This window comes from Schistocerca americana, chromosome X (genome assembly GCF_021461395.2).
Source record: "Schistocerca americana isolate TAMUIC-IGC-003095 chromosome X, iqSchAmer2.1, whole genome shotgun sequence".
NCBI lineage: Eukaryota > Metazoa > Arthropoda > Insecta > Orthoptera > Acrididae > Schistocerca > Schistocerca americana.
Window position 1 is genome coordinate 870,410,086 of NC_060130.1, and position 12,517 is coordinate 870,422,602.

The 12,517-nt window shown below is 45.5% G+C and overlaps 1 protein-coding gene across 1 annotated transcript in view; it reads right to left on the reverse strand.

Annotated features, from left to right (window-relative positions):
- LOC124556362 (vitellogenin-like) overlaps positions 1-12,517 on the reverse strand; it is a 331,070-nt gene that overhangs the window by 138,875 nt on the left and 179,678 nt on the right. Inside the window, exon 13 of the mRNA XM_047130328.1 lies at positions 1,640-1,832. Within this exon, the coding sequence (XP_046986284.1) occupies positions 1,640-1,832 (193 nt within the window). The remainder of the gene's footprint in view (positions 1-1,639; positions 1,833-12,517) is intronic.

A 12,517-nucleotide genomic window follows, 5' to 3' on the forward strand; every position in this document is an offset into this window, starting at 1 on the left:
TCTCCACACTCTAGTTCCTATCCTCGATCTGTTCCTCAACACGTCTGCACAATCCTCGACGTCTGTCGCAAATTTCTGGGACTCCATGAATAGATCCCTACATGTATCTAAGCACCCTAGTTGCCTTTTCTCTGATTAGGTCGACATCGATATCTCAGCTCAACATCGCCTACTGGTGAAGTCGCCTGCGGCTCTCGTTGTCACCAGCCGCGCGGGATTAGCCGAGCGGTCTCAGGCGCTGCAGTCATGGACAGTGCGTCTGGTCCCGGCGGAGGTTCGAGTTCTCCCTCGGGCATGGGTGTGTGTGTTTGTCCTTAGAATAATTTAGGTTAAGTAGTGCGTAAGCTTAGGGACTGATGACCTTAGCAGTTATGTCCCATAAGATTTCACACACATTTGAACACGTTGTCACCATAAACCGAAGTTAATGGACCAGTGTGATTTGAACAAAAGTGCAGGATGCCTTGCAGACGTATGTGCGAACCTCTCCATCAAATCAATGAGTTTGAAAGATGGCGCATCATTGGCATGAGAGAATATGATGCATTCATTCGGGAAATTGCTGCTCGTGTGGGACGAAGTGTTCCGGCAGTGCAACGAGTGTGTGCAGAATCGTGCACGGAAGGCCGTAGAACACGACGAGAAGGGCCAGGCCCATCCAGACCATCCCCCGAGAAGATAGACACATCATCCGAATGGAATAGCTGGACAGATCTGCGTCCTCCTCGGCTCTGGTGCATCAGTGGAACACACTGTACACTGTCAGCGGTGACAGCCCGTCGTCGTTTATCACGGCATGAGTTGCGTGCGCGTCGTCCACTTCTCCACCTACCTTTGACGAATGTACAGAAACATGCCAGACGGTCACTGGTGACAGAAATGGCATCAGATAGTGTTTTCGGACGAATTCAGATTGTGTTTATATGAAAATGATGGCTGCATTTTGGTTCGCCGCAGACAACGGGAGCGGCATAACAGTGATTGCTTTGGCACAAGACATACAGTGCCAACTCAAGAACTTATGGCGTGGGGTGCTATTGGATACTACCAAAACTCACAGCTGGTGCGTATCCAGTGTCATGACCAGTGGGACCTACAGGAATGAACCCTGCAACCCGTAGCCATACCCATTCTGCACAACAACCCAGAGGCCATTTTTCAGCAAGTTAACGCACGACCAATATTACTGCACGAACACGTGCATTCTTGGTGTCACAGTTTGTCAACCTTTTGCCCTGTACAGGCAGATCACCAGACGTGTCGCCAATCGACAATGTGTGGGATATGGTGAAACGACGGGTGCAGTGCTGTGACCCAATGCCAGCCACCACAGATGAACTATGGAATCAGATGAATGCAGCATGGATGGCTATACCACAGGACGCCGTTGTTGCCTTATACGCATCGATGCCATCATACATGTACCAAGTTATCAGGGCCCATTGCGGACCCTGTGCCTACTAGGCAACAGGACACGTGCTGAATCGTGATGACCAAAATGCTAATCATTTCTACAGACCATATTAATGTACAAGTCCTGTGAATATGAATGTCGTATTTCTAGCCGTTGAAAGCGTTCTGTTTTTTTTCTGAACATGAGTGTACGTTCCTCCCTGTGGTGCAGTACCCACGGACTTACCCACAGTAATGGTGAGCGCGACGCGGTGCCAGCGTGCGAGCACGACCTGGACTTTGGCGTGGTCCAGCGTGTCCCAGAGCAGTGGGAAGCCGAACACGGGCGCCGAGTTGAGCAGCCAGTCGGACAGCGACGCAGGCCGTTGGTGGGACTGGTACTCCACGTGCAGGTCGCCCGCCTTCAGCGAGTAGTGCTCCTGCAACACACCACCGTTCGCTGATTCTGATGAGGCCGCTAGCTAGTGCACCAGCAACGCTCTTCACAATGTACCTGCTAATTTGTGTTTTGTATTATCAAACAGAGTTACGAAATCTACGTACATGGTCTGACAAAGAAAATGGAAGAAACCAGAAGACATTTTCGGATGGCAGTGTAGCTTCGTATACGTACATACCACGGTCGGGGGTGTAAGTGATTAGACTTGCAATTCTACATCTACATCTACATCTACATTTATACTCCGCAAGCGTGGCGGAGGGCACTTTACGTGCCACTGTCATTACCTCCCTTTCCTGTTCCAGTCGCGTATGGTTCGCGGGAACAACGACTGTCTGAAAGCCTCCGTGCGCGCTCTAATCTCTCTAATTCTACATCCGTGATCTCCTCGGGAGGTATAAGTAGTGGGAAGCAATATATTCGATACCTCATCCAGAAACGCACCCTCTCGAAACCTGGCGAGCAATCTACACCGCGATGCAGAGCGCCTCTCTTGCAGAGTCTGCCACTTGAGTTTATTAAACATCTCCGTAACGCTATCACGGTTACCAAATAACCCTGTGACGAAACGCGCCGCTCTTTTTTGGATCTTCTCTATCTCCTCCGTCAAACCGATCTGGTACGGATCCCACACTGATGAGCAATACTCAAGTATAGGTCGAACGAGTGTTTTGTAAGCCACCTCCGTTGTTGATGGACTACATTTTCTAAGCACTCTCCCAATGAATCTCAACCTGGTACCCGCCTTGCCAACAATTAATTTTATATGATCATTCCACTTCAAATCGTTCCGCACGCATACTCCCAGATATTTTACAGAAGTAACTGCTACCAGTGTTTGTTCCGCTATCATATAATCATACAATAAAGGATCCTTCTTTCTATGTATTCGTAATACATTACATTTGTCTATGTTAAGGGACAGTTGCCACTCCCTGCACCAAGTGCCTATCCGCTGCAGATCTTCCTGCATTTCGCTACAGTTTCTAATGCTGCAACTTCTCTGTATACTACAGCATCATCCGCGAAAAGCCGCATGGAACTTCCGACACTATCTACTAGGTCATTTATATATATTGTGAAAAGCAATGGTCCCATAACACTCCCCTGTGGCACGCCAGAGGTTACTTTAACGTCTGTAGACGTCTCTCCATTGATAACAACATGCTGTGTTCTGTTTGCTAAAAACTCTTCAATCCAGCCACACAGCTGGTCTGATATTCCGTAGGCTCTTACTTTGTTTATCAGGCGACAGTGCGGAACTGTATCGAACGCCTCCCGGAAGTCAAGAAAAATAGTATCTACCTGGGAGCCTGTATCTAATATTTTCTGGGTCTCATGAACAAATAAAGCGAGTTGGGTCTCACACGATCGCTGTTTCCGGAATCCATGTTGATTCCTACATAGTAGATTCTGGGTTTCCAAAAACGACATGATACTCGAGCAAAAAACATGTTCTAAAATTCTACAACAGATCGACGTCAGAGATATAGGTCTATAGTTTTGCACATCTGCTCGACGACCCTTCTTGAAGACTGGGACTACCTGTGCTCTTTTCCAATCATTTGGAACCCTCCGTTCCTCTAGAGACTTGCGGTACACGGCTGTTAGAAGGGGGGCAAGTTCTTTCGCGTACTCTGTGTAGAATCGAACTGGTATCCCGTCAGGTCCAGTGGACTTTCCTCTATTGAGTGATTCCAGTTGCTTTTCTATTCCTTGGACACTTATTTCGATGTCACCCATTTTTTCGTTTGTGCGAGGATTTAGAGAAGGAACTGCAGTGCGGTCTTCCACTGTGAAACAGCTTCGGAAAAAGGTGTTTAGTATTTCAGCTTTACGCGTGTCATCCTCTGTATGACAGGTACATTGAAGAGCCAAAGAAACTGGTACACCTGCCCATCGTGTAGGGCCCGCGCAAGCACGCAGAAGTGCCGCAACACGACGTGGCATAAACTCGACTATTGTCAGAAGTAGTGTTGGAGGGAATTGACAACATGAATCCTGGAGGGCTGTGCATAAATCCGTAAGACTACAAGGGGATGGGGATCTGTTCTGAACAGCACGTTGCAAGGCATCCCAGATATGCTCAATAATGTACATGTCTTGGGAGTTTGGTAGCCAGCACAAGTACTTAAACTCAGAAAAGTGTTACTGGAGCCACTCTGAAGCAATTATGAACGTATGGAGTGTCGCATTGTCCTCCTGGAATTGCCCAAGTCCGTCGTAATGCACAATGGACGCAGGTGATCAGACAGGATGCTTGCGTACTTGTCACCCATAAGAGTCATATCAAGAAGTATCAGGGGTTCCATATCACTTCAACTGCACAAGCCCCACACCATTACAGATCCTCCACCAGCTTGAATATTCTCCTGCTGACATGCAGTGTCCATGGGATAATTAGGTTGTCACCATACCCGTACGCGTTCATCCGCTCGATACAACTTGACACGAGACTCGTCAGACCAAGCGACATGTTTCCAGACATCAACAGTCCAGTGTCGGTGTTGACGGGCTCAGGCGAGGGGTAAAGGTTTGTGTCGTGTAATCATCAAGGGTACACGAGTGGGCATTCGGTTCAGAAAGCCCATTTCGATGGTGTTAAGTTGAATGGTTCGCAGACTGACACTTATTGGTGGCCTACTATTTAAATCTGCATCAATTTGTGGAATGGTTGCTCGTCTGTCACGTTGAAAGATTTTCTTCTGTCGCCCTTTGTCCCGTTCTTGCAGGATCTTTATCCGGCCGCAGCGATGTCTGAGATTTTATGTTTTACCGGATTCCTGATATTCAAATGAAATGATCGTACGCGAAAATATCGACTTCACTGCTACCTCAGAGATGCCGTGTCCCATCGTTCGTGCCGCGACTATGACACCACGTTCAAACTCACTTAAATCTTGGTAACCTACCATTGTAGGAGCAGTAACCGATCTAACAACTGCGCCAGACAGTGGTTGTCTTATATAGGCGTTGCCGACCGCAGCGCCGTATTCTGCCTGATTACATATCTCTGTATTTGAATACGCATGCCTATTCCAGTTTCTTTGGGGCTTCAGTGTAGTCCGGTCGCCAGAGTGCGTTGATGATGCTCGTGTTAAGCCACTAATGATAATAACTCCTAGGTACATGAAGGATGCAACAAATACCAGTGACTGACGGCAGATCATCTACGTAGGCGATATTCTACCCTTTCGTCTATTTATGCGGCATACATGTTGAGGAAGAGCTGCGAATCCTTGTACCAGCACCAGCACCAACTCTGGTCGTGCGGCTGGCATTTGGCTGGTGAGATATTGCCCATTATGAAATGATTTTCCCAGTTTATATTTGTCATTACAGTGCAAAACAAATTAAGACGAATTCAATGTTTCCTTGAAGACAATGCAAGGTTTCACTGATTATGGGGAAGGATAGAAGACTAGGGTTTAACAATTCGTCGACGATATTATGAGAAATGAGGTACATGCCCGCATTGGGGAAAGATGTGAAAGGAAATCGACCGTGTTACTTTCAAAATAAACATCCCGGCATTTGCTTTAAAAGACTTAGGGAACCACATGATGGGCAGGAGCGACTGTGTCAGTTTTAGAAAGGGATCCCTGCTTCAGAAATGACTGAAAGGAAATCACGAAGCAAAACCTATTGTTCGATAACTTTGCTATTAGAACACAATAACAGAACCCACGGATAGTTCGCACGATGAATGAGCAGATTTGTTATGTAAGTATTTGCTAATATTGTAGGGAGACGAACCCGAGCAACAGGTAGGCGAACATCATTATGGCCTGGAAAGGAAACTCCACTAAACCACTGAAAATGGAGGGAAGTGTACACTGCAGTCCCTGTGTACAGGTCTGAAAACTGAAGTGTACAGTCGACCGTTCCTAGCGGAATGGTGCTGTTGTGCTACAGATTTAGAAGAAATAATTTTTGTGTTGCAAACAATAATGTGGTACCACAACACAACGACGGAGAAAGACAACGAACAGCATTAACAACCGCCTTGGAAGAAACACTACCTGATAGTGTCAACGAGGAGAATTCAATCATCTTTCTAATAGTTACACATGAAGTGTGTGGCAAGCACCGTGCCGTGTGGAACGTAACATGGCAACAGCAGCTACAGTCAGAACGTTCACAGTAAGTGGAAGCTTAATTCTAACTGCGCCTGTATATACACACGGGGAATCTCACGGACATATTCCCCAAACTATTGAATAAAATCCTGCTTAAGAGTCACGCACGTATGTGGTTCCAGCATGATAAAGTCGTAGCTTACTCGTACATTACACACGTTGCTCGTGAGTTCCTGCGTCAGGAAGGGAAGGTACTGTTTCATGTCCAACTGGTCAGACCGAACACGGCTTCTTCTGGTGGGGTCGCATAAAACGTCTATCGTACGAGTCACCCTCTGAGGACTAAGATGATCTCGCGGCAAGCATAATCTCTGCCTACGACAATATCCGGACAATATCACGGCTGTTCGAACAAGTACGACGTAACTTGGCCCGTCCATTTTCATGACTGCATAAAAGCTGGAGGGCGTCACTTTAAACAAATGTTGCGCATGCAGCACCTGGGGAAAGTTGTCCAGATAAATGAAATGATTACGAAAATTTATCTGCTTGGATTTTTACTGTTGGCAGCAGACGAACGAGGTATTTTCTTCTTACGCTTCTAACTTTGTACATCACGCCGGGGTTCCCTACACCAAATCAATGAATTTGTTCGCCTTCGCCAGTCTTGAATCATAATGCAAACAATTGCCCCCTCCTTCCTCTCCCCCCTTCCACCTTCACCCTCCCCTCCCACCGGCCGCTATGACCGAGTGGTTCTAGACGCTTCGGTCCGGAACCGCGCTGCTTTTACGGTCGCAGGTTCGAATCCTGCCTCGGGCATGGCTGCGTGTGATGTCCTTAGGTTAGCTAGGTTTAAGTAGTTCTAAGTCTGACGACCTCAGATGTTAAGTCCCACTGTGCTTAGAGCCATCTGAACCAACCTCCCCTCCCCCTCCCTAAGCGGTGGCATTTCTCCACACTTACAGAGTCCGATGGATGTGTTAAGGGTGTCTCTTCTTATTGTATGCACTGTGGCATACCATTGTGGCGTAGCGATATGCATTCGCGTTTAGGAAGTTGTAAGATACACTTTAGTGGCGCGTGAACGCGTTCCATCTACATCTACATTTATACTCCGCAAGCCACCCAACGGTGTGTGGCAGAGGGCACTTTACGTGCCACTGTCATTACCACCCTTTCCTGTTCCAGTCGCGTATGGTTCGCGGGAAGAACGACTGTCTGAAAGCCTCCGTGCGCGCTCTAATCTCTCTAATTTTACATTCGTGATCTCCTCGGGAGGTATAAGTAGGGGGAAGCAATATATTCGATACCTCATCCAGAAACGCATCCTCTCGAAACCTGGCGAGCAATCTACACCGCGATGCAGAGCGCCTCTCTTGCAGAGTCTGCCACTTGAGTTTATTAAACATCTCCGTAACGCTATCACGGTTACCAAATAACACTGTGACGAAACGCGCCGCTCTTCTTTGGATTTTCTCTATCTCCTCCGTCAAACCGATCTGGTACGGATCCCACACTGATGAGCAATACTCAAGTATAGGTCGAACGAGTGTTTTGTAAGCCACCTCCTTTGTTAATGGACTACATTTTCTAAGCACTCTCCCAATGAATCTCAACCTGGTACCCGCCTTACCAACAATTAATTTTATATGATCATTCCACTTCAAATCGTTCCGCACGCATACTCCCAGATATTTTACACAAGTAACTGCTACCAGTGTTTGTTCCGCTATCATATAATCATACAATAAAGGATCCTTCTTTCTATGTATTCGTAATACATTACATTTGTCTATGTTAAGGGACAGTTGCCACTCCCTGCACCAAGTGCCTATCCGCTGCAGATCTTCCTGCATTTCGCTACAGTTTTCTAATGCTGCAACTTCTCTGTATACTACAGCATCATCCGCGAAAAGCCGCATGGAACTTCTGACACTATCTACTAGGTCATTTATATATATTGTGAAAAGCAATGGTCCCATAACACTCCCCTGTGGCACGCCAGAGGTTACTTCAACGTCTGTAGACGTCTCTCCATTGATAACAACATGCTGTGTTCTGTTTGCTAAAAACTCTTCAATCCAGCCACACACCTGGTCTGATATTCCGTAGGCTCTTACTTTGCTTATCAGGCGACAGTGCGGAACTGTATGGAACGCCTTCCGGAAGTCAAGAAAAATAGCATCTACCTGGGAGCCTGTATCTAATATTTTCTGGGTCTCGTGAATAAATAAAGCGAATTGGGTCTCACACGATCGCTGTTTCCGGAATCCATGTTGATTCCTACATAGTAGATTCTGTGTGTGCTCCCTGCCGCCGTTGGATAAGCAGCTGCAGCAGCAAGTCGTATACTCCTAGCTCACTCATCTGTTACATAGTTTAATTATTAATTTCTTTGCGTGTTTTTGGTACTTGCATTGTTTAATTCATAAATTTCGGGCGTATTATAGTATTTGAGAGTTGTAGCATCGCGTTTTAGTACCTGAATAGTGTAAATTCGCGTAGTCTCCTTCCGCCGCCGAGCAGTGTCAGCAGTGCGCAAGTAGCAGCATTACTGCATTGACTAGGCAATCTTGTATTTTAATAACCGTTTAAATTTTGTCGATTTGTTTGCGCTCTCTGTAGATTAGTTCAGACGTTCTTTGCAAAACAGTTTTTAGCATGGATAGGGACTGCAACTGCTGTGTTCGGATGCAGGCTGAGTTGGCATCCCTTCGCTCCCAGCTTCAGGCAGTGTTGGCTTCGGTCACACAGCTTGAGGCTGTTGCCAATGGGCATCACTGTGGGGGTCCGGATGGGGGTTTGTCGGGGACGGCCTGCTCGTATATATATTGTGAAAAGCAATGGTCCCATAACACTCCCCTGTGGCACGCCAGAGATTACTTTAACGTCTGTAGACGTCTCTCCATTGATAACAACATGCTGTGTTCTGTTTGCTAAAAACTCTTCAATCCAGCCATCTACATCATAATCCGCAAGACACCGAACGATGTGTGGCGGAGGGTACTTTCGGTACCACTATCTGATCCCTCCAACACTGTTCCACTCGCATAGTGCGTGGAAGAATGATTGTCGGTAAGACTCTGTATTAGCTCTAATTTCTCGTATTTTCTGCTCGTGGTTAATACGCGTGATGTATGTGGTGGGATGTAATATGTTGTCAGACTCCTCCTCAAAAGTGCTATCCCGAAATTTCAGTAGTAAATCTCTCCATGTTACACAACGCCTGTCTTGTAACGTCTGCCAGTGGAGTTGGTTTAGCATCTCCGTAACGCTCTCTCGCCAGCTAAACGATTCCGTGGTAAAACGCGACGCTCTTCGTTGGATCTTCTCTATTTCCTCTATCAGTCCTACCTGACAGGGATCCCAGATACACGAACAGTACTCAAGAATCGGGCGAACCAACACCTTATAAGCCACTTCTTTCGTGGGTGAGTTACATTTCGCTAAGATTCTTCCGATGAATCTGAGTCTGGTATCTGCTTTTCCCACTATCTGTTTATGTGGTCGCTGTGGATAGTTATGCCTGGATATTTTACAGCAGACACTGTCTCCAACTGTTTGTCATCAATAGTGTAGCTGTGCAGTAGTGCATTTCTTTTCCTATGTATGCTCAATATGTTAGATTTATTTTCGTTCAGGGTCAACTGCCAGAGTCTGAACCAGCCTTCAATTCTCTGCAGGTCATTCTGCAAATTCTTACTATCTTCTGATGTTGCTACTTTGGTATAAACAACTGCATCATATGCGAATAGCCTTAAAGAGCATCCAATGCTTTCTACTAGATCATTTATATATATTGTGAACAGCAACGGTCCTACCACACTTCCCTGTAGTATTCCGAATATTACCTTTACATCTGTCGATTTTGTTCTTTAAGAGTGTCGTGTTGAGTTCTGTCTGCATGAAAGTCTTGAATCCAATAACAAGTCTGCTGCGGTACTCCGTAAGTTCACGTTTTTATCATTAAATGACAATGTGGGACCGTGTCAAATTCCTTACTAAAATCAAGGATCATGTCATTAACCTGAGCGCCATTGTCCACTGCGCTGTGGATCTCGTTGAGGAACAGAGCGAGCTGAGTTTCCCGGGATCTCTGCGAAATCCATGTTGACTTTTATAGAGTAGATGTTCATTTTCCAAAAACATCATAATTCTTGAGCATAAAACATGTTCCATCATTCTAAAACAGATTGATGTCAACGATATAGGTCTATAATTGTGTGGATCTGTGTTTTGTACATAGTTCCGCGTAGTCAGCACATACACAACTTTCCCACTAGAGTGCGCCCCGTTAAGCACAACAGCGCAGGCGCAGTGCTGGTCTGTCTGCACACTACGAGATGGCGCTGCCTTAGAGACGGACCAAATTCTGCTTCCGCCGATCCGCGTATTAATATGTAATGCAGCCAATGAGATTGCTGCTAACGTAGAACCTTTTCTCCTCGCGGATCACACTCGCGCAGTGATACCTGAACACGCGAGGTATTATAACGAGAGTACAGACCTCAGATTAGTCAGTCTGCATTTGTCTGCACCAGTCTGTACCAGTCTGCATTAGTCTGTACCAGTCTATAGTCAAGTTTCAGTCTGCACCTAAGAAGATTATCACATTCCTGTACATAGCCATGAAGATAAATGTATACACACTTTGTCAAGTATCAGAGATATGTGAGAATAAGATTAATGTACCAAGACCATAGGGACTTCAGATTGTCAATTGTAAATATCATCCAGAATCAAGTTACGTAATGTCTATGCTTTTTATTATTTTAATAAATGTGTGTGAAAATTAATCAAGTTCTGTTTAAAGTTGGCCACAGTCTATCTGCTACTCTAAGCGTGCAAGTGGCATTTCTATCGCCTGACCTAATGGCAGAAGATCAACACGCCACGATTAGACCACGAGACATATTGCTGACACTCGCCTACTTCGTTAGAGCGACAAGTCAAATAATCTGATGGTGTGTGTACCGAAGGTCCTACAGTACGCACACCACAATCTGTCTTATTGTATTTCTTAAAAACGGGAATGACCTCGCAGATGCTGTGTCCTTTCCACAATTACAGTGTCCGATGGGTGTGTTAAGGGTGCTTCTTCTCACTGTATGCACTGTGGCATGCCAATATGGCGTAGCGATATGCATTCAATCGCCCGTCCGCGACACGACGTTCAGACTCACTTAAATCTTAATAACCTGCCACTGTAGCAGCAGTAACCGATCTAATAACTGAGCCAGACACTTGTTGTCTTAAGTAGGCGTTGCCGACCGCAGCGTCATATTCTGTCTGTTTACATATCCCTGTATTTGAAAACGCATGCGTATACCAGTTTCTTTGGCGCTTCAGTGTATATTCATCCATTATTTGAGAATTAGAGCACTTAGTGTCTTGCGACAAGATGTACATATAATTTTAAACATTTACCAAAGTTTTTGGCGCAAAATGATGAAATGAACAATGTTTATCGCCTACTACATTTCCGCTGTCCACGCAGAAAAACTGCCAAATAAGGCATAACGTTTTAAAGTATTATTAATAACTACTAACTCAATTCGCAACACGTTTTCCAGACAATATTCACATATACAACTGAATGTAACTGGAGATACGACGTCATAAACACTGAGATTCAAAAACAACTGCTCCATCATGCTTGACGATCACATTTATTATTTCTTTACTGTTAGCTTTATTCACAACACATTTATAAAACTGTGTCTACGTTTACCACTGAATGTACCTGCATAATTATATCTTTGTACGACACGTCATAGTCGGCCGGAGTGGCCGAGCGGTTCTAGGCGCTACAGTCTGGAACCGCACGACCGCTACAGTCGCAAGTTCGAATCCTGCAACGGGCATGGATGTGTGTGACGTCCTTAGGTTAGTTAGGTTTAAGTAGTTCTAAGTTCTAGGGGACTGATGACCTCAGTAATTAAGTTCCATAGTGCTCAGAGCCATTTTTGAACGACATGTCATAAACATTAAGCTGTGTTAAAACGAAACTGCTGGGTGCAATTCGCTAGACATACAGCTGAACTTCCTACGGAAGTGAAACATGGACAATAAAGAGTTTGGACAAGAAGAGAATAGAAGCTTTCGAAATGTGGTGCCACAGAATAATGCTGAAAATCAGCTGGGTAGATCACATAAGTAATGAGGAGGTACTGAATAGAATTAGGGAGAAGAGAAATTTGTGGCACAACTTTACTAGAAGAAGGAATCGGTTGGTAGGACATGTTCTGAGGCATAAAAGGATCACCAGTTTAATATTGGAACGCAGCGTGGAGGGTAAAAATCGTAGAGGGAGATCAAGAGTTGAATACACTAAACAGATTCAGAAGGATGTAGATTGCAGTAGGTAGTGGGAGATGAAGAAGCTTGCACAGAAAGAGTAGGATCGAGAGATGCATCAAACCAGTCTCTCGACTGAAGACGACACCAACAACCACAGTTGAACTACACTGAAGTGCCAAAGAAACTGGTATATGGATGCGTATTTAAAACCAGAGATAAGCAAACAGACGCAAATCGGCGCTGTGTTCGGCAATGTCTATATGAGACGACAAGTTCTGCCACA